The sequence below is a fragment of the Lynx rufus genome, unplaced genomic scaffold (genome assembly GCF_022079265.1).
Source record: "Lynx rufus isolate CCGP_SWC_20201006 ecotype Redwood Valley unplaced genomic scaffold, mLynRuf1.p SCAF_1, whole genome shotgun sequence".
Taxonomy (NCBI): domain Eukaryota; kingdom Metazoa; phylum Chordata; class Mammalia; order Carnivora; family Felidae; genus Lynx; species Lynx rufus.
The window spans coordinates 192,951,789-192,976,830 of NW_025814823.1; the positions used below are offsets into that span (position 1 = coordinate 192,951,789).

General features: G+C 49.3%; 1 protein-coding gene across 1 annotated transcript; it reads right to left on the reverse strand.

Moving 5' to 3' along the window:
- LOC124510109 (uncharacterized) lies at positions 1–24,245 on the reverse strand. Its single transcript, XM_047076818.1, has 5 exons — positions 24,104–24,245; positions 10,371–10,568; positions 9,102–9,208; positions 1,960–2,020; positions 1–1,207 (listed from the first exon to the last, which is right to left on the reverse strand). The coding sequence occupies exons 1-5, from the start codon at positions 24,243–24,245 to the stop codon at positions 1,095–1,097; spliced, it is 621 nt and encodes a 206-aa protein (XP_046932774.1). The 3' UTR covers positions 1–1,094.
- Between the last annotated feature and the right edge of the window lie 797 nt (positions 24,246–25,042).

Below are 25,042 nucleotides of genomic sequence, written 5' to 3' on the forward strand. Positions count from 1 at the left end.
TAAAATAAAACAGGAACTTATTTCTTGTGTTTTAAAAATAAGACACCTATCACATGCACTTAATTAGGCATAGAGTACCTCCAGAAAAATTAATGGGACGTTGATAGTTGTGGCTGCCTCTAGGGAAGGGAACGAAAAGCTTGGGGAAAGGGGCAGGGGATGGTGCGGAGAGGGAGTTTGCTGTATATTCTGTACTTTTAAAAAATGGCTTGACTTTTAAACCTTATAAATGTATAGCTTTTAAAAATAATTAATAGGCTGATTCCAGGCCAAGGGCAGGAAATGTGCAAGATGAGCCCGGAACATCTTATAATCAATATTAAAGAGCAGGGAAGCTCTCAGAGCCTGCTGGGGTCATGCAAAACTGAAGAGGCCTTACTGGCTAAAGTCAGGAGGGGAAAAAGGATTATTAATAAGGATAAATAACTTCAATGAATCTAGAGTTCATAAAGAAACATCCATCCATCCATACCTCATTCGTCTCTTGTGGAGGATGCTGGGTTTGGCTGATCACAAAAATAGACCCAATTCTTCACTCTTCCCTGAAACTCTGGGGAATTTTGCAGCTCTTCCCAACGGGAGGTGGAGTCTATGTTCCCCCTTGAATCTGGGAGTGGCCATGGGGTTTGCTTTAGCCAGTGGATGTTGATGAATACGACCAAAAAGCCAGTTGAAATGTGCTTGCCTGGATAGGCTTGATCTTTAGCTCCTGCCCTGGGAGGAAGAACACGTCCCAGCCCGGCCCTCTGGCCCCATAAGAACAAGAGACATGAGGAACAGATCTGAGCCCAGAAGCAACCTGGGACCAAGCCCCACTTACTCCAGCCAAACCCAGATGCCCTATAGACATCCGAGAGACAACCACAAGCCTGTCTTGTACACCACTGAGTTTGGGTGTTTTGTTACTCAGCATTATTGTGGCAACAGTTGGCTGATACAGATATTATCATGATATTATAGTTTGTTTAAAAAAAACCCTACATTTCAGAGGTATGTACTAAAATATTTACAAATGAAAAAAATTAATTCATAGTAAGAGAAAAATTGTACTCTGTTGTCAGACCATATGTCAACCGTGGGTCCTATGTTGAGTCTCAGTGTCCTGAGGCACTTCTCCTCTGCCGTGATTCCAGGGGTTTGGAGTCCTGGAGTGTCATAGCTGTGGGGCGCTCCGGACTATGCTGTCTGTGTCCTCTTCTGGGGGAGTCTGTGGATCGCAGGGGAGAAGGAATTTGCCAAAGGTCACTATGAGCCGAGACCTCACCCAAGACTCCTTTATCTGCTCTCCGCAGTGCTATGAGCAGGAGACCACAGCTGGCTCCAGGCACCAGCACGCCTTCCCAGGCCCCATCTCTGACCCAGCTGAGAAAAATCCAGAATTGCCAATGAGCACAAAGAAATCTCTTCCAGTCTTCACTCTCTGGTTGTGCAAAAATCTCATTAAAAGGCCATCCAGATCCCTAAGGGCCTGGTGCAGACCCAGGACATCTCCAGGAAAAGAGATAGTGACAGAGAGCTGGTTTTTAATGACAGGCCCAGCTGTGCCTGCAGTGACCCCTCTATTCCCCCAGTGCCTCAAACCATCACGGTAACACCACATCCTTCCACCTCGAGGCTTTTGATCCATCCGGGTTCACACCTGTCCTTTGGAATGTCATTCCAATTCCACATGATTGGAGAGGCCAAATGATCCCTCCCCCCCCCCCCAGTTTTATAGATGAAGATACTGAGGCCCCAGCGGAGACTTTCAAAGTCTCCTGGGGTATCAGAGGCTATCTCTACAACCCACCCACCCAGGCTAGATAACAGGCACTCTAGGTGCCCCCACCCCCAGCTGCCTGACCTAGTGGTCCTCACCGCCCACCCAGCAAACCTCCTTCCCCACAAGGGCCCAGGGAAGTGGGGCTGGAGTAAATGTTTCCTGTTCTATGGCCACTGGGCAATTTGGGACTCACTGACCACGGTCTTCTCTGCCCCGAGTGCCAGTCTTCGACATCTGCACAGCCGACTTGCTCGTGTCCTACAGGTTTGTGCCCAAACATTGCCTTATTAATTATTTAATAAATTATCATGCTAAGTAGAAGAAGCAAGTCACAAAAGACCACCTAGCACATGATTCCACTTATATGAAATGTCCCAAATAGGCAAGTCCGCAGAGATAGAAAGTAGATCGGCGGTTGCTGGAGGCTAGGGGTAAAGAGGAAGGGGGCGTGGCTGCGGCGGGTGGTAGGGGGGAGGTTCTTTTGGGGATGATGAAAACGTGCCAGAATTACATTGTGGTGAGTGTCACACTACTCTGTGAATACACTAAAAGCCCCTGAATTGCATCCTTTAAAAGGGTGAACTGTGTGATATGCAAATTACATCTCTACAATGCTGTGTGTTTTTTAAAGTGTATTTATTTATTTTAAGAGAGAGAAAGGAAGAGTGGGAGGGGCGGGGGGGGAGAGAGAGAGGGAGAGAGGGAGGAGAGAGAGAGAATCCCAAGCAGGCTCTGCACTGTCAGCACAGAGCCCGATGCAGGGCTCAAACTCATGAACTGTGAGATCACGACCTGAGCCTAAATCAAGAGTCGAACGCTTAACAAACCGACCCACCCAGGCGCCCCTATAATGCTGCTTTTTAAAGGGTGAAAATAGAAAAAAAAAAGTGGCCTTACGAATGAGGCTTTCCTGGACTACCCTATGTGAAACTGCATGCAGCCCCTCTCTGCCCCTCACTTAACCTCACTCCGCTTTATCGTCACCTGAAACATTTCTTACCATGTGCCATGAGATCTGTGCTTTCATTTATTGTCCCTCTCCTCCAGGAGGATATGAGCAGGGACATCATCTGTCTTGCTCACACTGTACACGCAGCACCCAGAGCAATGCGTGACGCGTAGTAGGCACTTGGGACATCGTTGTTGAGCTTCTTATCCAGCCCAGTCATTTATAATGCTCTCCCCCAGTTGTGGGGAAGAGCATTTGTAATGCTATCCCACCAGGGAGCCTGGGAAATGATGCCTCTTAAGCATCTCCGAGCCAGAGGTTTAGAGTGCTTCTCCTTTGGTAATCCAGCTGCCTCTCTCCCTCTCATTCCTGCCCACCCACCCCATCATACGCCTAGTCCCGTGAAGGAAGTCCTCCTGTGACACTTTCCTCCTTCCCGCTGTCTGCGTCGCCCATCTTGACAGCATTCCACCTAACCCGTCTCCCTCCTGCCTCCTCTACACCTGGCATGTTCCTCTCCACACAGCAGAGTGACCTTTTCGCAAAAGCAGCTCTGGTCTGACCACACAGTCCCTGCTCTAAACTGGTCAGGGACTCCCCGCCTCAGTCAGGATAACGGCTGACTAAATCCCTTCTTGACCCGGCTCCTGCCACCTTTCCTTGCACAGGCTCACCCTCCTCTGTGGGGCTCCAGCCTAACAATGCCTTTTAGGTCTTTGAACTCAAAGCTCTCTCTCTAGCTGCTAGTCTTTGCACAGTCTGTTCCCCCTGCCTGGAACACTTGTCCTGCCCCTTGTTTAAGGTTCAGCTTAAGTGTTGCTTCCTTCAGGATACTTTTCCTGACCCCTAGTAGACACGATTACACCCAGGAGATCCTGTGAATCCTTGTTTCTCTCTCTTTTTTTTTATTAAGTTTTTATTTATTTTGAGAGAGAGAAGTGGGAGGGGCAGAGAGAGAGGGGGAGAGAGAGAATCCCAAGCAGGCTCTGCACTATCAGCACAGAGCCCGATGTGGGGCTCAAACCCATGAATTATGAGGTCATGATCTGAGCCAAAGTCATATGCTTAACCGACTGAGCCACCCAGGTGTCCCATCCTTGTCTCCCTTTTATACTGTTTTTGTCTGCCTATTTGTCTGCCCTCCTACCAGGCTCAACTCTTACGATGGAGGATCTTGTCCAGCACAGGGCCCAGCCAGGGCCTTCTGCACACTAGGTGATCATTAAACATTCCAACCAACAAAGGAGCGAAGGAATCAATACACCCCTTCTTCCAGGCCCTTACTCCTGCCCTTCTGCCTGCTGGCAGTACCCCCCAACCCCTTCCACTCATTCCTAGTCCTGCCCACTTGGTCAGGTGCAGCTCAAGCCCCGTCTCCTCAGAGACGCCTTCCCTGATGCCTGCAGCCGGCAACTCCCTGCCTCCTGCCTCTCCTGGGCACCTGGGTGTCACATCCCCTGCGAACTGGGCTCAGCGTGTTCTCTGTCCTTCACTGCCAGCAACATGAGGGAGACAACGTGGCTGTCCCCAGTCCTGGAGATTCAGGGCTCAGGGGGGACACAGGGAAGTTGCTGAGTGCAGTGGGTGGGGGACAGCCAAGGATGCTTAAGCAAGTGCACATGTCACCCAAGAGTTCATGTGTCAAGGAGTCAGAAGGACTAACATTTAGAATAGTCAAGCCATATATGACACCCGACCCCCCAGCGAAAGACTTTTATTGAGGACTCACTATGGAGCCCTCACTGTCTGCCAGGCTCTGGCTGAATTCTTGACCACAGTGTCTCATATAATCATCACAACTTGCCTCATGCACTAGGCACCACTACCACCATCATGGAGAAAGTGAGGCTCAGAGAGGTGTAGTAACCTTCTCTGGGTTACACAGGAAGCAAGCACCAAGGTAGAGATTCTTAGTTTCTCTTCATGACTAAAGCATGCCACCTCTACAGTAGCACCCAAAGATAAACGTCTGGCCTCCCCTTGCTTCCCGCTGTTGTGAGAGGGCTCAGTATACACCAGGTCATTCATTCACTCATTCATCAAGCTAATAAATATTTACTGAGCACGACTATATGCAGACACTGGGTTTCGTCACTGGCACTGAGGGATGCACAAGATAGCTGTTCTGATGCACCTCACATTCTAGAAAGCAGGAGCAGACAGGGGCCAATGACAAAAGGACAGTGGTAAATTCTCAGCAGCATGAAATAGGCCAATGTGACAGAAGAACAGGGTGGCGCCATTAGTCGGAGTGGGCCGGGAAGGCCTCACTAAGGAGGTCATACTTTAGCTGAGATGTGAGTGACAAGGAAAAGCCAGATTGGAGCTGGGGGAAAGCATTCTAAGCAGAGGGAACTGCAAGCCCAAAGGCCGTGAGGCAGGGATGAGCCTAGTGTGTTCGGGGAACCAAGAGAACAGCAGAGGAGTGTGTGGGAGAGGGCTGGCGTATGACACGCGGCGTGCCGGGCAGGCTTCCCAGGCCAGAGTGACAGAGTCAACTTCAGCATGTGGGGCCCGCAGTCTTTACACCTGAGGGCCCTCACAGGACAATGCCCTTCCCTCAAGGGTCAGTCTAGCACTTAGCTGAAGGCAGCTGTCTACAATGTGTCTTCCGGATTACTTGCCCCACCAGGGGCCTGTTGCTCTCCCAACTGGGCCCCCAGCCCTGCTTTCTGCTCACCTTCGAGTGCCATGGCGAGAGCCATAGAGGTCAGTGACCCAGGCTCAGGCTCTGCCCTCAGGGCCAGCTGGGCAGTGCTGGGAAATGGCTCCCCAAGCTGGAGTGTGAGCTGGGAAATGGTTTCCTTGTGGGAAGAGCTCTCGTGAGGGGCCCAGAGGACAAGTTTGAGTCTGTGTGACCTAGTCTCTGGGCCTCGGTTTCCCTATCTACAATCTGAAGGAGTTGGAAAGAGTTTCCCAGGCCTGAGATGTAAGGCCATACCTCCTCCTCAAGGGGCCTACACAAGACTCTGGGCTGCAGGTGACAGGAGGACTGGGGAGACCACAGTTGTCCCTCAGCGCCAGAGAATGGAAGCAGAACCCTGATGTGAGTAATGGTCCCATTTCCTGCAGGCCCTGTTCTTGTGGAACTTTCCCCCAAGATTGCTAATCCTTTCCCACTTAGCTTAACACCCTAAGCTGAAATAAAACTGGTAGAAGATTTTGCTTTTACGTGATGGGTAACTTCCAGCCTTCTGACAGGCCCTTCACCACTCTGGGCCTCAGTTTCCCCAGCTCCAACCTTCCTGGTGCCCAGGCTACCTCAGTGGCCCTAAAGGCTGCAGCAGGGTTGCCATGGTGACAGGCTGCGGGGGGGGGGGGGGGGGGGGAGGGGGGGTTCCTGCTCCCAGATGCCTCTGTGGGGGTTGTAGCACCCAATATGTGGGCCGATGGTGCCTCCGTGGGGCCTCTTATTGAGAGAGAGCCCGCAAGAGAGACATGTGGAGGGAATGTGCTTTACCCACAGGAGCAGGCCCCGGGTCGGGTTGCGGGTCTGGTTAATGCCTCTGTGCAGTAGGCCTGTCGCCCGTTGACAGGATTTTTTGTTTAATTGGAGGCATAAGAAAACAATAACATCCGTCGGCATGAGGAAAGCTGCAGGAGCCCGGTGAGGAGAGCTCCAAAAGAACGGTGTGTGTATGGGGGCAGCGTGGAACCGAAGTCTGAGCTCGGCCACAAGGGCCGGCTGACCCTGACCAAGTCACTATGGCTCCGGTCTTGCCGCTGGGAAATGAGCAGGGTGGACTGCGACTGGCTCAACTCCAAGTGTGGTCCCCAAAACACCTGCGTCAGGATTTCCCAGGGAGCCTCTTTAATTCAGATTCCCAGTTCTGTCCGGTTCCACCGACCCAGCATCTCCCGGGGAAGAGGCCCACGAACGCACCGTGTCCTGAGTGTGACTTGGCAGGACGTTCGTCGTGGGGTGAGAATCGGCACGACAGTTGCCAAATGTCAGCACAGGGTCTGGCACACAGGAAATGCTCACTCTCCTCATGAGCCCCAGGTCCAGAGCCCTCGCACCGGAATGTTCATGGCGGATAGAATTCCAGCGATTTCAAGTTGTTCCTTTTTTACCATCAAGCACGTGCTGATTTTTTACAGTGGACACGTATGGCAGTGTAACTGACAAAAATTATTATGGGAGGAAGTGAGACGATTCTATAGTTCATTTTTTATTTAGTTTTGAGGGCCCCATCAGGGGAGGAGCAGAGAGAGAGGGGGACAGAGGATCCAGAGCAGCCTCTGTGCTGACAGCAGCGAGCCCAAAGCGGGGCTCAAACTCACCAGCCACGGGATCATGGCCTAAGCCGAAGTCGGATCCTCAACCGACTGAGCCACCCAGGTCCCCTCGATTCCATAATTTAGATGATCGTCTTTTTGGTAGGTGTGCATGTAATTATATTTATATTTTTTCCCTAACTGTATGACGTTCAGGTGACGACAACAGTACAGGCCTACTAAAACCAGCAGCCCAACAGCACACAAATGTGTGCACGTGGAAGGTTGTTATCCAGCCCCTTCCCGCCCCTCCCCCTGAGGTAACCAATGCTAACAGCCCACTGGGGATCATTCCACACTGTTCCTTTACACACACACACACACACACACACACACACACACACATGGCTTCTTTCCTCTTGCACAGTTGGTGAACTGAAATCTCACCCCATGAACCCTTACCTTCTTCAAGAGCAGGGAACGGGTCTTAGTCACCTAGGCTGGACTCACACTATGAAGTCAGACCCTCCTTCTGAATTCGCATTGACAACCAATAACAGCCAAAGCCAAAAGAAGCCCCCAAACCCAGCCCGATCCTCAGGCTCTGGAGATGGACACGGCTGGTTTAGGGAGACAGCAGCTCTTGCTTTCACACAAGCATCCACCAAAACCTTTAACCCAGAGTTGCAAACTGAGGCCACAACTGGCTACAGGTGGGTTTAATTGGCCCAATCAGCATTAAAAAAGTGTTTTAAGGGGCACCTGGGTGGCTCAGTCTGTTAAGCAGACTCTTGATCTCAGCTGAGGCCATTATCTCACAGTTGGTGGGATCGAGCCCCACATTGGGCCCTGGGCTGACAGCAGGGAGCCTGCTTGGGATTCTCTCTCCCAGTCTCTCTCTCTCTGCCCCTCCCCCACTCACTCACACTCTTTTTCAAAAAAACTTAAAAAATGTGTTTTAAGTGAAAACATTTAAAAATTCGGAAATTTCATAGAATAGCCTAGATTCCTGCTTTTCTTGAGATTTCCAGGATTTGGCCACTCTGCACCCAAATTCCCAAATGGCCACAAGCAAGTGCCACCTGAGCACTGCTGCCCCCTGAAGACAGGGCCCTGCCCTCCAGCTTGACACAGCCCCTACCTGGTCCACTCCGGTCAGTTGCATTTCCTGCCTGGTCTCTGCTGGCCTGTAGCACTCTGTAGGCCCGTGGAGGGATGTCTCACAGGTCCACCCAGGGTAAGGACAGAAGGCCCTGGAGAACACTGGGATCCCAAGAAACAGTCCTTGCCATGGGCCTCCTTTGGCCCTTCATTGGCTGAAATATGTTCCAAGTCACCCCTGAATGACAGGAAGTGCCAACACAACAATAAAAGCCACTATTTATTGAGTGCTCACTGCATGCTGGGAACCGGGCTGAACAAACACTTCCTTTCAGGACCTCCTTCGATCCAAGAATCCTATCTAGGCATATTATCTCCACCGACCTGATGAAGAAACCGAGGCTCAGAGAGCTCAGGTAACTTGCCCAGTTAACACCATTAGCAAGTGGTGGAGCTTGGATTCCAACCTAGCGCCAGAGCCCAAGTACTTAGCCCATTTGCACCCCCCCCACACACACACGAAGAGCAATGGTGATTGGCTCAACTGCATATTAGCCTAACCTAGAGGGAGTATCCCTGGCTGGGGCCCACCTCAGTTCGCCCTCTCCCAGGGAAATAGCACATCACAATGGTCAAGAGCAAGGATTTGGTGTTAGACACACCGAGCTCAAAACCCAGCTCCTGGTAATATTCATTTCCTAGCTGTGGAACCTAAGGCAAGTCACTAAACTTCTCTGAGCCTCAGTTTCCTCATCTGTGACATGGGAAGGATAATAACACCTGTCACTTAGGGTTATTGGAGGGTTGCGCTGGTACATTTAAATGCTCTATGTGTAGAGTTCTTAGGTGGCAGTCATAAGGGAGTCTCACTAAAAAGTGAACCAAGAGAAAGGATAGAAGGACATGGAGTACTCAGGATCCAAAGAAAAACTAAAGGACCAGGAAATAAGATAGGAATAAGGGATAACTCTGCCAGAGAGCCACGCCTGGAGCGGTAAGATTCCAACCTCTTTCCTCCCCATCCTATATCCAGTATCTTGGGAGCCTTGTCTGCCCTGGGTCCGTTCCTACCTGGGTTATGGCAGGTTCCCTGGAAGCAGAGCTCCAGATGCGGATTCCTGTGCGATTGTTTTTTGCTGAGAGGGTGTTGTCAGGAGAAGAGCGGGCAGGCAGCAGCACTAGGGAGGGAAGAAGCTGGTCAAAGACGTGGTTTCAGAAGTCTAGTCTCTGTCTGATCCCACGGGCAGGCTGGAGCATGGTTTGTACCATAGTCTGTCCACCCTTAAGGCCCACACGCTGGGTTTTATCCTCCATCAGTCAGTCACTGACCACAGGCCACCCCCAGGGGGAGAGGCACACCCTTTCAGGTATCATCTGGAGAAGGAGGCAGCTGAGAGCCATTAGCACCAACATCCGTGTGACGGAGAGGGCGCGCTAGCCCAGAAGGGGAGTCTGGGCAGGGCACTGAGAGCACCTGCCGTAGTCTCTGTTACTGAATGTCCTAACAGCCCACACACAGCGAGGGAGAGGTAATTAATTAACTGAAAAGGAATCAGGGCACTGTTTGCAGAAGAACTGGACACAGAAAGCTGGGGGGTGGGGAGCAAATATTCACCACAAATGGTCAGTCCTGAGCCTGCCTGTGTATAATACGCATCAAATTAATGGTGGCCATTGTTAAAATAAGTGTAACAGGATATTAAAATGGAAGTGGCAGTGAGAGGCCAAGATATTATAGATGCCACATTCCAAAGTAAGGTACCAAACCAGGGTAGGCAAAAACTGGCTATTCTCAGTCCCTCACTGTGGCTGGTTTGAAAGGACTGGACGTAGTTGAGGATGAGGGGGACATTCTACAGAGCTGTTGATGTGCTGCAATTCCCCCCCCCCCACACCCCGCCCTGTCCTCAAAAATGAATGCTGGAGGATACCTCCCCCTTCATCTCGCGATAGGAAGGTGACACTAAGAGAAACTACTCATAGAGCTCAAAATATGTCTCCCACCTTTCAGTGGACACAACAGGCTGCCGTTTGACACCCGCCTGTCCCACCGAATGGGATGCCTTTGCGCTGGTCAGTTGCTCTGACGGCAGAACGAAGCGGTAGGCCCGCACTGGGTACCCCTCTCCCAGAGCTTATTGGAACAAGGGCTGTGCGGTGTGGTGTGGGCTCATATGGGACAGTGAGAGAGAGAGAGAGAGAGAGCGCCAGGAAGCTTATCTCAGGGTCTGTTCCAAGGGGGTTCCTGGAGGGCAAGCCGAAAGGGCTGGAGGAGGTCCTGCTGGATGCCTAGAGGCTGAGGAAGGAGAAAGCCACCCGCAAGTATGGAGCTGCACCCACCTTGCCAAGGACCTGCAGGTGAGGAGCTGCAGAGCCTCAGGGAGGGCGGAGCGAGCCTTGGAAGGGCTGCCCGAGGCCTCAAGTCCACTGTAGCTGCCCGCCCCGGCCAAAGCAGCCACGGCGGGCTACCTCGGCAGGCAACCACTGTCTTCCCGCACTGCTCCGCCCCGGAGGGTCGGAAATCAAGCTTATCGAATTCTGCGGGGAGACGCACAAGGCAGGAGATAAAGAGGGAAGCCAAATATGCTTCCTCCTTGATTACAGGCTTCGCCAGAGCTAACACACCCACAAGCTGGGGGTGACGGCTGTAGGGAGAGGGCACTGGCTCGAGCACAGTGTGGAGAGGCGAGGGTCGGGGGGACGGAACCGACCTGATATTTAGTGACTGGAGGTGGCTGCAGGACTTTTCACTACCTAAAGGGACTAGAAAACTCTGGGCTCTGCCCCAGTTTTCATGCAGCGGCAGGAAAACCAGCCCCACAGAGCAAACGAAAAGGGACAGAGTGAGCAGCACACAAGTTCCTTCTGCATTGAAGTGTACCTGTTGAGTGTTCTAATAGAGTCCACTTGAGGAAAGACATTGGAGATGACATTTCAGATAGGTGGCCTTCACAGAGTGGGGGCTGAATGTTAGGCCTGAGGGTCTCGTAGGAAAACCCAGCCCCATCATTTTGGGGCTTGGTGAACCTGAGCCCAAGGTCACCCTTTGTTATGAGTCTTGGGTTCCAGCCTGGGCTGCACAGCCCCAGATCTGCATAAAACCATCTCCAAAGGTTCTAGTACTTCTGACACGTCACACCCCTCAAATGAGAAAAGGGAGTGTCTGAGGGGGCAAATGATCTAGCCAAGCTCTCCAGGCTGGGTGGAAGAGGCTTTCTCCGTAGGCTTCTCAGCCTGGATTCTCAAATTCTGGCCACAACATGGCGGCTCCTGGTGATGCTGCTGTGAGGTGTGTGGGTTATGGAAGCTGGGGCAGTGTGCTGAGGGTGACACACAGGGCTTCTGGGAATGGATGCGAAGAGGGCATAAATGAAGCAAGAAGAGGAGGGAATGAACTTCCAGGTCTCATTCCGGAACCAGTGAGCTTTCCAGAACTGGAAGGGCCGTGTATGACCAGGGACTTCCGGAGGCTCAGTCTTGGCTTGGGCATGAGTAGATTGGAGCCCTGGATCTTCCTCTGGAGGGCTCTAGAAGGAGATGCATTTGGGATGAAGGGAAAAAAACTCCAGCCAAGGCGCCAAGAAGGAACACTTACGGCATAATGGTTGGGGGTGATGGGAGGGGTGGAGATAGGAATTGTTCGATTTGGTTTAACAACAGGGTGTATGAGGGGACACAGGCAGATAGGCTGTAAGGAAGGTTATGGACAGGTGCTGGAGAGGGGTCCTTACAACACTCTGTGGGCAAAGGAGCGTCCTCAGAGGGGGCTGGGGAAGCAAGAGGTGTAGTAACAATAGCAAGTATTTGATGGTGTTTACTATGTGCTAGGCACTGTACTAAGCACTTTAACACGTACTAGCTCAATTCATCCTCACTCGACCCTGTCAGGTAGTACTGATATTAAACACCCAGAGATGGCAGCAGAGTTTAGCCACTTACCCAAAGTTACACCCTGCTTGGAGTCAGGATTCCAACCCTAAAAATCTGACTCCAGAGCCCACTAAAGCTGGCCTCTCGGGCTGTGGAGGTTTTAGGAAGAGCGCCTGGTGGGCAGAGGTCAACTGGGGGAGGAGGTCCATGGGCAGCAAGAATTGTTAGATGCACGTGGGGTCCGCCCTTCAAGCAAAGGCAGAAGTATCTCTCTCTGCCCCTCCCCCGTTCATGCTCTGTCTCTCTCTGTCCCAAAAATAAATAAACGTTGAAAAAAAAAAATTTAAAAAAAAAGAACAATTCGGTCATTGGGACGCCTGGGTGGCTCAGTCGGTTAAGTGTCCCACTTCGGCTCAGGTCATGATCTCACAGTTTATGAGTTTGAGCCCCATGTGAGGCTCTGTGGTAACAGCTCGGAGCCTGGAGCCTGCTTTGGATTCTGTGTCTCCCTCTGTCTCTGTTCCTTCCCAGCTTGCACTCTCTCTGTCTGTCTCTCTCTCTCAAAAATAAATAAAGATTAAAAACAAATTTAAAGAATAATTCAGTCATTATAAAAATTTCCAATAATAGGGGAATTGGTTAAGTGAATGATGATAGAGCTACCTGAATACTATGCAATCTTAAAACGTAATCATGTTGTAATTCAGGAGTTCTTAACCTGGGATACCCAATCGGGTTTCAGGGGACTGTGAACCTCCTACCATTGTGGGTATGATATGGGAATGTGGATTTTTCTGGGAAGTGGGTCCATAGCCTGCTTAAAATTTTCAAAGGGATCTGTGATCAAAATAGGCAAAAAACAAAAAACAAAACCCCCCCTACTCTTACAGGAGAATATTGATAAAACCTCTTATCTAAGAAGGTAGACAAGAGAGTGTCAACAATTCTCAACCAATGACCAGGTTTGTTTTATTTCCACGGCCACCAAGTGCACTCTCTTGTGTTATTTGGAAGGGAACCCCAGACACCATTTGACATAGAAACTGCTCAGAGTGTATCTCTAGAAGGACTGTGTAAAAAACAGAATAGGCACCATGTCATTGTCATACTTAAAAAACTAACGATAATTCTTTAAAAAAAATTTTTAAGTGTATTTATTTGTTTTGAGAGAGAGTGAGTGTGAGCAGGGAAGACACAAAAAGGGAGAGAGAGAATCCCAAGCAGGCTCTGCACTGTCAGCACAGAGCCCGACGTGGGGCTCGAACCCACGAACCACAAGACCATGACCTGAGTCGAAATCAAGAGTCAGATGCTCAACCAACTGAACCACCCAGGCAACCCATGATAATTCTTTATTATCATCAAATATCCAGGTAATATAAAGTAAATGATATTCATTGACCAGAAAATAAAAAATAAAAATAAAATAAATAAATAAAACTCACAACCCCTTGCTAAGTGAGCAAGACAAAACAGGATAGACTCTACGACTCCATTTTGAAAACCACACACATCATAGTGGTGACAGCTATTTGGGGGTGGTAGGGTTATAGCTGTTTTCTTCTCTTCCCCAAGTTCTCCATACTACTTTTTGAGTTTAAAAACATACAAAAAGAAGAACAAAAGGGTAGATTTCTTTTAAAATTTCTAAATCCTCTGATTCAGCATCTAAGTTTCAAGATCTTATCCTGTTTCAGCTTGAGATGGAGTGGACCCAGACACCCAGAGAAGTTCAGGGTCTCAGCCACAATCAGCAGGGAGGGGAGGCTATGAAGGGGGCTAGGAAGGTCTGACTGGCTTTCCCAGCCTCTTGAGAGGAAATGTAGAAGCAGAGGTTCTGGAACATCTCTCAAGCTCTGGTCCCTGATGTCCTGCCACCTCCACCCTCTTACCTTCCCACCTTTATCAAGCCTCACACGTTTGGGGCACTTTGCTGCTGGAGTTGACAGACCAAACGAAACAGAGGCGGGCAGCAGATAACCAGGGCCCTTTCTGGCCACACATCGGCCTGTTGGCTTGTCGGGCCTGGAAGAGAAGGCGTCTTGTTTCCCCAACACATTCCAGAGTCATGTCCCCCAGCTGCGTGGCCTCCTGGCCAGATCCCAATCCAGCCACTCAGGTCTTCCTTGATTGGGACAAAAAGTGAATGAAAGAGCTGATCTTGTGAGGCTCCTTTTTCCAAAGGCACAATTCTCAGTTTTTCTGTGTGACCTTGGGCGAGTCCTTCTCCTCTCTGGGCGCAGGTTTCTGCATCTGGACAGAAAGATAGATCATTTGTGAGATGTTCCGCCCCCTCCACCCACCCAACTTTTTCGGTCAGAGTTTCTACATTTAGCAGAAATGGGAAGTGGGTCCACCACACCTCTAAATGTCAGCCTGGAATTTCAAGGCTGCCTCAGGCCACAGGGTGAAGGCCAGACGCTAAAACCTTTTTTTGGTAAAGAGTTCATAAGACAGACATTGCAGCTCAAGACCTAGGACACACACACATACTTAATATAAAGGTTCCATGCAGTAACATCTACCCTTCCTTCGTGAGATGCCCTCTGATAGCTTCTATTCTATTCTTTAAAAAAAAAAAAAATTCTGATTGCAATCTAGCAAGGTGTTTTCCCAATGAGGAAACAGGGATCATGCCCAAGTTGAAAAACATGGATTCATGCAGCTAGGTCCCTATTTCTAAGGTGGTACCAGTCCCGACAAACACAAATGGGTTTTCTCTATTTTTTTTTTTTTCAAATGGATTCTATATGAACTGAGCTTCCTAGACTTTCATGTGTCTCTGAATCCCTTGAAATATTTTAAAAATGCAAATTCTGATTCAGTGGGTCTGAGGTGAAGCTAAGATTCTGCATTTCTAATTAGCCCTCAAGGTGATTCCATGCGGGGTTAGCGAACAGATATCTCTGATACCCATTTCACTGGTTCCATTTCATTCTTACCAATGGAGAAATTTTCTCCTCAGTCTTTCCTTCCTCTCTCCTTCCTTCTTTTTTCTATCCTTTCATAAATGTGTTTAAAGAATCCATGGGTTCAAAGCACATCTTTGCCTCTCACTAGCTGGGGAAGCTTGGACAAGTTACTTAAGTTTTCTGTGCCTCAGTTTCTTTACCTGCAAAATGGGGATAATGAGTGCAGTTTTCTGATGAAGTACTTTTGAGATGTGAATGAGATCAACCATGTAACGGTCTTAATATGTTGCCTATCACATTATGAGTGTCAAATAAATGTTATTGTTGGGGTAATTATTTTTATTGCCCAAGTTACCTTGGTACTTTTTCTTATTGACGGTCTCCTCTCACAGGAATTATTTTTCATGTTATATATTTAGTTTGGAGTATGAATTTATTTCATTTCATTTCATTTTATGGAGAAAGCATGAGCCAGGGAGAGGGGCAGAGGGAGAGAGAGAATTGTAAGCAGGTTTCACACTCAGCACAGAGCCCAATGCTGGGCTCAATCCCATGACCCCGGTATCATGACCTGAGCCAAAATCAAGAGTCTGATGCTCAATGGAGCCACCCAGGTGCCCTGGATTTATTTTTTAGTTATACACCATTACAGTAAGTGTGAAAGTAGAGGAAAGGCAAAATTATCATCCATAATTCCAATGATTCCATCAATGATGATTATTTTGGGATGTCTTCTTGCATATGCCTATGTGATGGCCCTGGTTTCTAGTTGATGCCCGAGTGCAAATTTCTTTTATAAAACCCAGTGAAATCTCTCACTTGCATTTGGATGTGGATTCATGCTATTTGTTTTGTCTAAAGCCTTTCTTGGGGTGCCTCGGTGGCTCAGATGGTTGAGCGTCCAACTCTTGACTGCAGCTCAGGTCATGATCCCTGGGTCAGGGGATTGAGCCCCGTGTTGGGCTCTGTGGTGAGCATGGAGCCTGCTTGAGATTCTTTCTCTTTCTCTCCCTCTGGCCCTCTCCACCACTCATGTGTTCTCTCGCGCGCGCGCAAAAAAAAAAACAACACTTTTTTTTTAAAATAAAGCCTTTCTTATTTTAAAGGGGAAAAAAAGCCCAGTATATTTAATTTTGTCTCCTGCTTTTTAAACTCACCATTATGCTATATTCACATTTTTCCTAGAAATCCATTCTAAAAATATAAATGGGAGTAGTGCCAACTATGACAACTATGACTTCTAGAAGCAAATCATCCCGACAGACGTGATTGGCATTTGACTCCAGGGCTAGCTCTGGCGGAGGACATGTGACTTAGCACCTTACAGACACACAGACTTTTGGGACTTAATGGTCTCCGGGGAGGATCTGGGGGCTAGGGGCACAGAGCTGAGATCAGAAAACATGGCCTTCCTTATGGAGCACAGCAAGGGACTTAACTCAGGTGCAGAAGCTATTTTACTTCCATTTTACTAATTTAAGTGAGACTTTATTTTAAAAATTCCATGTGCCAGCTCTCCTCCTAAAAGATTGTTCCTTCAACCACATCTTGCTGAGCATTAACTGTGTGATGATTAACTTCTAGATGATCACAGTGCCAGAAGCATCTCCTCAGAGTTGTCTATATTAAGCAAGTTACCATTCGTTCAGTCAAATATTTACTTAGTGATTTCTAGGCCTACGTACTATGCCAAGTGCTAGGGATACACGGGTGAATAGAACGGATTTGACTCCTCGCTTCATGGGGTTTATAACCTCATTATGGCGAGTTATCTATTTAGATGCAGTCTGATGAGCACCATATACTACTGACGAACCACTAAAGCACCATTAAAACTGACGAACATGGGGCACCTGGGTGGCTCAGTCAGTTAAGAGTCTGACTTTGGCTCAGGTCATGATCTCACAGTTCATGAGTTCGAGCCCCGTGTCGGGCTCTGTGCTGACAGCTCAGAGCCTGGAGCCTGTTTCAGATTCTGTGTCCTCCTCTCTCTCTACCTCCCCCGCTCACGCTCTCCCTCTCTCTATCAAAAATAAATACACTTAAAAAAAAAAAACCCTGATAAACATGAACTCTGTGTAACAGGAAAGAGTCTTAGTATATGGTATTTGGGGGTGAGGGAGTGAAACAGGTGGCAGGTTCATATTCTTTAATGACAGTACATTATTGTTGTTAAAGTATTGTTTGTTGGAGAAATAAAAAATATTTTCAGGGTATTAACTATCCCTCTCCCACTCTCAACACACACATCATTACAGTGGTTAAAAACAAGGACTTTGGAGTCAATAGAGACCTGGGCTTGAATCCTACTTCTCCAGTGTCCTAGCTGAGTGACCTTGGGTCTATCTGCATATCTATAGAATGGAGTTAACAGCCTCACTTCCAGGATTAAATGGGAGATGTGTGCACAGTGCACGACACACAGTAAGAGCTTAATGCAGCCGTCGATGTTCGTGTGCTGTGACAGAAGGGGAGGGGTCTGCCTCATAGTTTCAGGAAAGAACTACACACTTGTGAACTGCAAACAGCTCAGCATCCTCTTTCTTGGGCTGTTCATGCAATTTTGCTAGAGTCTTCAAAAATCTCCTCTGCTCATTCTGTTTGGTACAAGGTGAGGACCACCCGACTCACTTCCAATCCACAGTGGCAGCCGGGCTGCCTCAGGCAAGGACAACCCTAACCTAATATCAAACAGAGCAAGCAGAAAGCTGTCAGATCAAGTGACAAGACACGGGAAAAAGAAAGCATATACATGTTTAAACGTCAAGAGTCCTAGTGACAAATATATCTGAGTTTATGCAATTACATTTTTTCCCCTAGAGCAGAAAATGAAAAATAGAATGTTAGGGTTGGAAGTGACTTTAGAAATCATCTAAACCACAGCTTCATATAACCAATTATTTCTTTCAGCGGATATTTTTTGGAGGTCCTACTATGTGCCAGTTGTGTGTTGGGTGCTAAGAGTCGGACAGGTGAAGATAAGACCATTGTCTCTTTTTGGAGTCTGTAGGGTTCTGTGGAGAAAGCTACAGCTCAGGGAGTTGAAATAGCTTGTTAGGATCCAGGAAACTGTCATTTCTTCCTCTACTTTTCTATATTTTCTAAATTTTCCACGGTAGACATGTATCACATTTAACTGTGTGTTTATAATGACTCTGCTAGAGTCACGCAGCTAACAAGAAAATATATTTGTTGGTAAATAGGTTACTCTTGAGCCCCTACCATATTCATGCAAGTTGTAGTCTCAAAGCACGGTTTCTGCATCAGAATGAGCTTTATTGGAAATGCATATCCTGTGCCCATCCCAATCCTGCAAATTTCCCCGCCTTGGAAACATGTTCAACAAGGGGATTGTAATACCCATTCGACTTCAAGAACCAATGCCAATGAAAACCAATCATAGCATGATTCCCATGTAGCAAAGAAAGCAGCAATGATTTTTTTTTAATTGGTCTCAGAAATTTAAATGAATGAACTAAGTTCATGAAAACAAACACATTTATCTTTTATTGGAATAAAGTCAACTCCTTCCTTTTTTTCCTCTAGTGCCACAGCTAATTGCATCCATTACGTGTTTTTAACAGGTACTATAAATCAGTGTGCCCCTGAGACGGGGTGTGGGGGGGGGGAGTGGGGAGGCTAGAGGGAGGGGGCATCCTCCATCTGACAACAGGGGACACTAAACAAGTGGCACATGGCCTTAGAGCAAGCAGCCCAAGCTCTCTCACTGCGTGCTTCCGTCCCGCACCAGCGCCTGCTTGCCTCTGGTTGCATAACAGCCTTTTCCTGGCCCTACAAATCACAGCCCTGTCCCAGTTCTGGAGCGGGCGCCCTTTACACTGCCCAGCCCCACAGCCCTCGGCATTTGTAACCTCTCTCTTTTCCAGGTTATCATCATCTGTCAGATCTGAAGTTAAACAACAAGAAACATGTCAGGTGAGTGGCTGGGAGAGACACTTGGCTGTTTACGAGAAATATTCCATTACAATCTGACGCAAAATGTTAGGACGCATCTGCCAGCGCTGAGACTGAGAAAGTTCCCCTTCTCTGCAAGCAAGCTGATTAGTGTGTGGTTCCAACTCATGTTTATCCTCTCTGGCTCCGTGGCAAAGGCTCGGAAAAACCTGGCTCGGGTGATTCCTGGTTGCCTGGTACAGTCAGATTCATTCAATTAGGATACCCAGTTTGAGACATAATGGGTTTTGGCGAGCTCCATAGACTGATTGGTTTTTATACACATGCACAGAAAGATTTGATTTCCTCTGTGGAATTTATAGCAGGGGAGAGGAGGTAATTAAATTAATTTCTGCTCTGGTTTCTAGGCTTTCCTTTCTGTTCTCTCTTCTCCTGCCACCTTTGTTGTTCTTTTTAAAATAGACTTTCCGAGGGCCTTGCTTGCATGGATGAAAATGAATTTACTAACTACCAGCAGTTGGTTTGAGTTTGGGGGTGATTTCCACTGTGACTTCGTGGTTTTTGCTCCATGATCTGAATGGTGTTGGGAAGAGAATGGGGACAATCTTGTGCCCAGTGGTGTGGTAAGGTGATCTGATGGGGGTGTGGGTGTGGTGTTCACGTGGCTAGGGAGTGACCTTCCCACCAGGAAGGGGTGGTTGGACTGGACTTTCTGGAAGGGAGCTGCCTCTCACGTTTGATAATGAGGGGAAACAAAAGGATGCTTCCCTTTTCTTCAGTTACCAGGTATGCTTTTCTTCCTCATTTCTGCTTTTCCCACCTTCTGTTTGGTTTCTCATCCTCCTGCTCCAGAACCACATTCTAATGCAGCAGGGGGATCTGTAGAGCAGAGGGAGCAGACGCTGGGGAAGGTGCTGGTCAGACAGGCCAACTATGCCTGCCCCACCCCTTCTCCCTCCCAAAGCCCTTTTATCCTTTCATCCACCCCTGACTTTTTAAGCAAGGACTTCTCTCCTTAGACTAAAGAGACAAAGAAGACCCCTGAGAGATTTGAAAATTCAATGGAAAAAGCAAAGAAGAAAAAAAAAAAAAACCACTAAGCACTTAACTTCTCTCCCAAAGGAAAAGAGAGCCTGCCAATTCCCCAGCAACGCCAGAGCTAAGCATTTTCCCAGTGTCAACATTAAATCCCTTTTTTGTGTTTCTCTCTTAAAGTGTGTTTACAATTGACCATTATGTGAAAGATGACGGATGTTGCCTGGCCCCGTTTAAAATAATAAGACTAATAATGATGCAGTTTCTTGCCCGCAGACTCAGTTTCCGAATGCCTATCTGCAGAAGGAAAGAGTTGAGGAGGCCAGAATATTCACCAGTAAGTGTAGCTGGCCACTGACCCATCCCCCCAGTCCAGTGCCCAAACATTTGAGTTCCTGTGGACTTCTCCATCAGACAAGCACAGATTTCTCAGGATTAATACCTCGGCCTCCAGGCACCTTTAAAAGTCCGTGTCTTACTCCGGTCCTGTCAGCAGCTGTACAAAGTGTGGATCCCATTACCCATTCCATTTTAGATTGGGAGAAATGAGGCTCGAGAAGGAGGAGCCCTTCTTATACCCCCAGCCCCAAGTTTTAAGGCGGGATAATGGGAGAACAATCCTGTCACCTCACCATTTCTGACCAATTCTACCTCCTACCAGTTCTTAATCTTCCAGAACAGATCAGGTTGACCCGACTGGGTTTTCTCTACTGAAACGTATTGCATTTCTTTGAACTGAATACTACCATGTATAGGTCACTCTTGCCAGGTAGTGGCTGAGGGCCCAGGCTTGCTGTGAAAACCTGTAGATTGGGATGAGATGCTGCACAACTTCAGATTTCCACCACCATTCTTGCATTGCTCCAGCGTGTGCAAAAGTTTGGAGTGAATCGCCAACCCCCTCTCCCTGAGATAGCTGTGCTTAAAGGAACAAGTCTGGAACTGAGGTCCTGCCCTCCCCCCCCTTTCCTTCCCATGGGGATGCTGCCAGAGAAGTGCACGATCCCTAGTAAAAAAGACGGAGAGATGTGGCTCAACCATGCATTTCCGGGAGAAAGCATACTCCAGGATTGCTGGTGAAGGCCCTGTGCTTCCGCTGTGTTTGGACTACAGGGCTCCCCAGCCCATGGTGGCATCTGTGTTTGGGGACAGGGTCCCAGCTCCAGCTTTCCCCCAACCCTCAGCCTACCCTGGTAGGCTAGCAGCAGGATCCAAAAGATAGGTGGAATGGATTGATTTCATCCTTCCAAGGCATTCATGTTGGATTGAAAAAGGAAACAAATTCTCTGACCTGGGAAGAAACGTCAGGCCAGGCGGTGAAATTGACCTTGGTGACACTGACCAGAGATAAGCCTCTTGGTGTAAAACAGCCTGGCACACAATTGATCAATTGTGGAGGAGCCCCAGCGACCTGCAACCTAGCACCATGAAACTAACCAGCGTGCAATTAACGAACAACCCGGAACCCTTAAAACAGAGGGTGCACAACAGAACACCGATAACTGACCACTTGAAACTCTTAGCTGCCAGGCTAAGCAGAATGAAATTGCCCCGAAGCAATGGGACTGCGTGGAAAGGAACCAGGAAATCCACCTGCCCGCGAACAGGCAACTAACCACGCGAGGGACTGGAGCAGGGAGGGGGTTGTCTCCCGCTCCAGCTCCGGAGAAGCTGACCGGAGCTGCCTCGGGACGAGGCAGGGGGGAGGGGGATGAAGGGGGTGTCCGGTGCTTTTAATTTACGGCCTGCGCCCAAACGATCCCATAAATTTGGGGGCCGTTTTCACCAAAACTGTGAGTTACGATTTTTCAAATAAATACGTTTTCCAATCAGACGGGGTTCTGTTTAGGTTGAACGTGTCCTGAAGCAGACATCTCTCTGCGCGGAAAATACACAGAGGAGGAAACGGAGCCGGGACGAAGCTTAGACGACATAAAAACTTGTGTAAACACGTTGTCATTTACGGACTTCGGAAGGGAAAGGAAAGGGAATGGGGGAGGAAGATGTTTAATTCTCCCGGACTCCTTAGGTCCCAGCCCCGAGGGAAGACACGGAAAATTTAATATTCTTTTTCCATAACTTTGATTTATGTTACTTACTAGACAATGGGCAGCGTCAGGTTCACCTTAAATAGATTGTGTATTTTTGAGGCAGTTACAAACCTAAGAATGGACAGGGTTGCCTCTCGTTCCCTGCCCCCCACCCCCAACACATGCGCTCTTTCTCTCCCGTTTTCTCTCTTTCTCTTAGTGTTTCTTTAGGAAAGAATGGAGGCAAACTGAAAATGGATTAGTTTAGTAACGGAGGGCCTTCATTCCTAGCTGCGCCCCAACCTTTGCGCCCGTGTTTTGCCACCTGTAAAACAAGGGGCCCATATAGGGAACCAGAGGCCCCGCTTCACGCAAGAACGCACAGAATGCTGCGCGCAGTTGCAGGAAGCTCAGGGATCCCCGAAGCGAAAAGGTAGAGAATGGAATGTCAGCGTGTGGCTTGGACCCTCTCTGGCTGGACCAGTCCTCATCCCAGGAAAGGGGGGAATAAGGCGAGACAGAGGCTGCCATCAGTCGGGTCTTCCCTAGAGGTCTGGCCTCCAGCGGCGTCTCTGCCACTCATTGGCTGTGTGCCCTTAGGTAAACTTCTTTCCCTCTCTGCGCCGGTTTCCCCTATTTGTCCTAACAAGATCTCTCCATAGACTTGCTGCTTTCCCACATCAGCGAAGTCCAGGAGTCCTCTCACACTAGGAGGTTATAGGAGAAATCAATCGACAAGCTTTCTCTCTCTCCCCTGCCGTAACTGTCCCCGGGCCCAGGAAGCGGATTGGGCTAGATTGGAAAGCCCTAGGCACTCTTTAGATGCCGCAGAGAAATGTTTAAGGGATTTGCGCGCTCAAGCTGCGGGGTAAATGGCCCGCGGGCTGATTTATGGTGCGTTACTGCGCGACGCGATTCCCCAAGACAGCGAGAATATTTTACACGGCGCTAATATAAACAGGCGGCCGGCCGGGTCCTTTTTATGGAGTTCCTGTAATTACCCGGGCCCTGACAGGTCTTTGATTTACGGCCCTATTTAGATAAGGGGTCCGGTGCGGGGATTGCCGGTGGCGTCAAGGTCACGGGACTCGGTGGGAGAAGTTTTTGCGGTGGGCGCTGAGGCGCAGGCTCTCAGGCCTTCCTGTCCAGGGGCGAGGGGTGGAGGCGAGGGGTGGAGGTGGGAGTAAGGGGAGGAGTGGGGCAAGGTCAGGAGAAGGACCCCTAGGCCCAGGTCGAAGTCACTCCGGAGCGGCTGGTACAGCCAGCCCACTGTACAGATGGGGGAACTGAGTTTCGGAGGGCGCCCGAACTCCCCCCAAATGATACAACGAGTGAAATGCCGGTGGGTGGGAAGCAATTCAAGTCTCTGGCGACAGAACCCCCACATCTGGCAAAGCTCGGTCTCCCTCACCTCCAGACTTAGGGCAGTGGGGTTCTGTAGGGTAGTTGGGGAAAGAGGAAGACTCCAATGCGGTCAGAAACAGGCTTGGGCAGATCAGGACACAAAACTTCGAGCGGTGACCAGTGGCCTGGACTCTCCCTGTCCAGTGCTATGCAGTCATATGGACTCCCAAACTCCATTTCTTCCCTTGCTAAATTAGTCCCCCAAACAGAGCACTACTTATCCAGGTTTACTGTTATCGTGCTAAGAGCTTCACCTATATTATTTCAATCGGCCTTAAGCCAGCACTCTGGGCGGGTGGTTACCGTGTCCCAATTTACAGAGGAGGAAACTGAGGATCTTAAGGTTCCCATAAGGAGGGGCGACAGTGGCGGATTTCAACCCAAGTGCACCAGATTCCGTAGCCAGTCTCTCTTAAGCACTCCTTTACTGCAGTTTTTTAACCTCTCTGTGCTTAAGCTCTCTGCCCTGTAAGATGGGGGTACAGTTCTTGCCGGACCTCACTAGCACACTTGGAGGAAAAAGCGCGCATTTGAAAACGCTGAGAGTGCCAGACCATCAGAAGGCGCTCTCCGGGTGAGCACGGCGGGGTACCGGAAGGGAGGGGGGCCCCCTGGAGCGTGTGGCCAGGCGCGTAGGCCGCTCGGACTGCGCAGCTCCTTATCCTGGGTCTGCAGATTTGGGCCGGGCCTCCCATTAGGCCTCCTAGAGTGGAGCGCTAAGCCTGCGTCCGCGCAGAGAGCAACAAGGGTGGGGTCCGTGCAACAGTCCAGAACTGGGAATGGAAACTCCAGACTATCAGTTCTTTCTTCTGAAACTGGGGAAACTGAGGCTCAGAAAGGGAAAGGAACGCACGTGTCTTATCTCTCAATCAGCAGTTTCGGCCTGGGGCGGAGAGAGCATCCTCACCAGGTCCCCATTGCCGAGTTTTGCCACACTCCAAACGCACCTGAGCCGAGCTGAAGTTAAAAGTACACTGGAGTCCTCCTGAAGGCCGAGGCTGGAGCCTAGGCGCCTTGCGGTCTACGCGGGCGATCTCGGTGGCGTCCATCCTGCTGGAGGCCGCCAAACCCGAAGCCCCAGCGGGTCCCCTAGGGCTGCGTTCCCAGTGCGGGCGCCGCTTGGCTGACGGCTTCCACTCCTCCGCGCCCAGGGGTGGGGCTTGTGCGGGGACAGAAACAGCATTTTCTGTAGCCCAGGTGACTGGGGGGCACCCTGCTCTTTGCCCAGGAGAGGCTGCCGGTCACTCTCAGGGCCCTCAAGGGAGTCATCGTCCAGTAGTGATAATGCATTTCCTACCACACTAACCAGGAAAGATCTCTGGGGGTGTATTTGGCCCCCGAGTGATCTGTGTTAAGGTGGGGGAACCGACTTGGATGTGTGTGGGTGGGTGCTGGAGCTGTGAATTTGTATGTGCATAATTGCCAGTATATATATGAGTGCTTGCCCTTCATGTGGGTGCTGGCACAGTGTGCCTCTATCGTTCAACTTCATTTCCAGGGCTTGTGAATGTGGTTGTATAGGCAATATAGAATATATGTCAGGCTGTCTTAAAGTGTTTGCAATCCGTGTGACTGTGTGTAGTGTTGCACACATGTGAAAACGTCTACGTCTGAGCACCTGTGTGTACAGAGTAGTCATTGCGGCTGTGCACCTGGGTATGTTTTCGGGACTGAAGACTTAGTTTCCACATGGAGAATACGTGAAATGTATGATGAGGTTTTCAGAAGTCCGTGCTGTGTTGATAATTGTGAGGAGTTGTAAGAAAATACAAATTGGTGTGCCTGTGCACAATCGTGGGCGTAAGACTATGGGTAAAACCCTGCAGCTGTGAGCTACTTACATAGA

Bases quoted from the DNA above. Each gene is read 5' to 3' on its own strand.
- LOC124510109 (XM_047076818.1), bottom strand. From the start codon at position 24,245: ATGGACGCCACCGAGATCGCCCGCGTAGACCGCAAGGCGCCTAGGCTC. The intron at 2,021-9,101 runs GTAGGAACGGAC...ACAAACCTGTAG, and splicing joins GGGAACCTGCCATAACCCAG to GACACGAGCAAGTCGGCTGT. The intron at 1,208-1,959 runs GTCAGTGAGTCC...TGCGATCCACAG, and splicing joins TCGGGGCAGAGAAGACCGTG to ACTCCCCCAGAAGAGGACAC.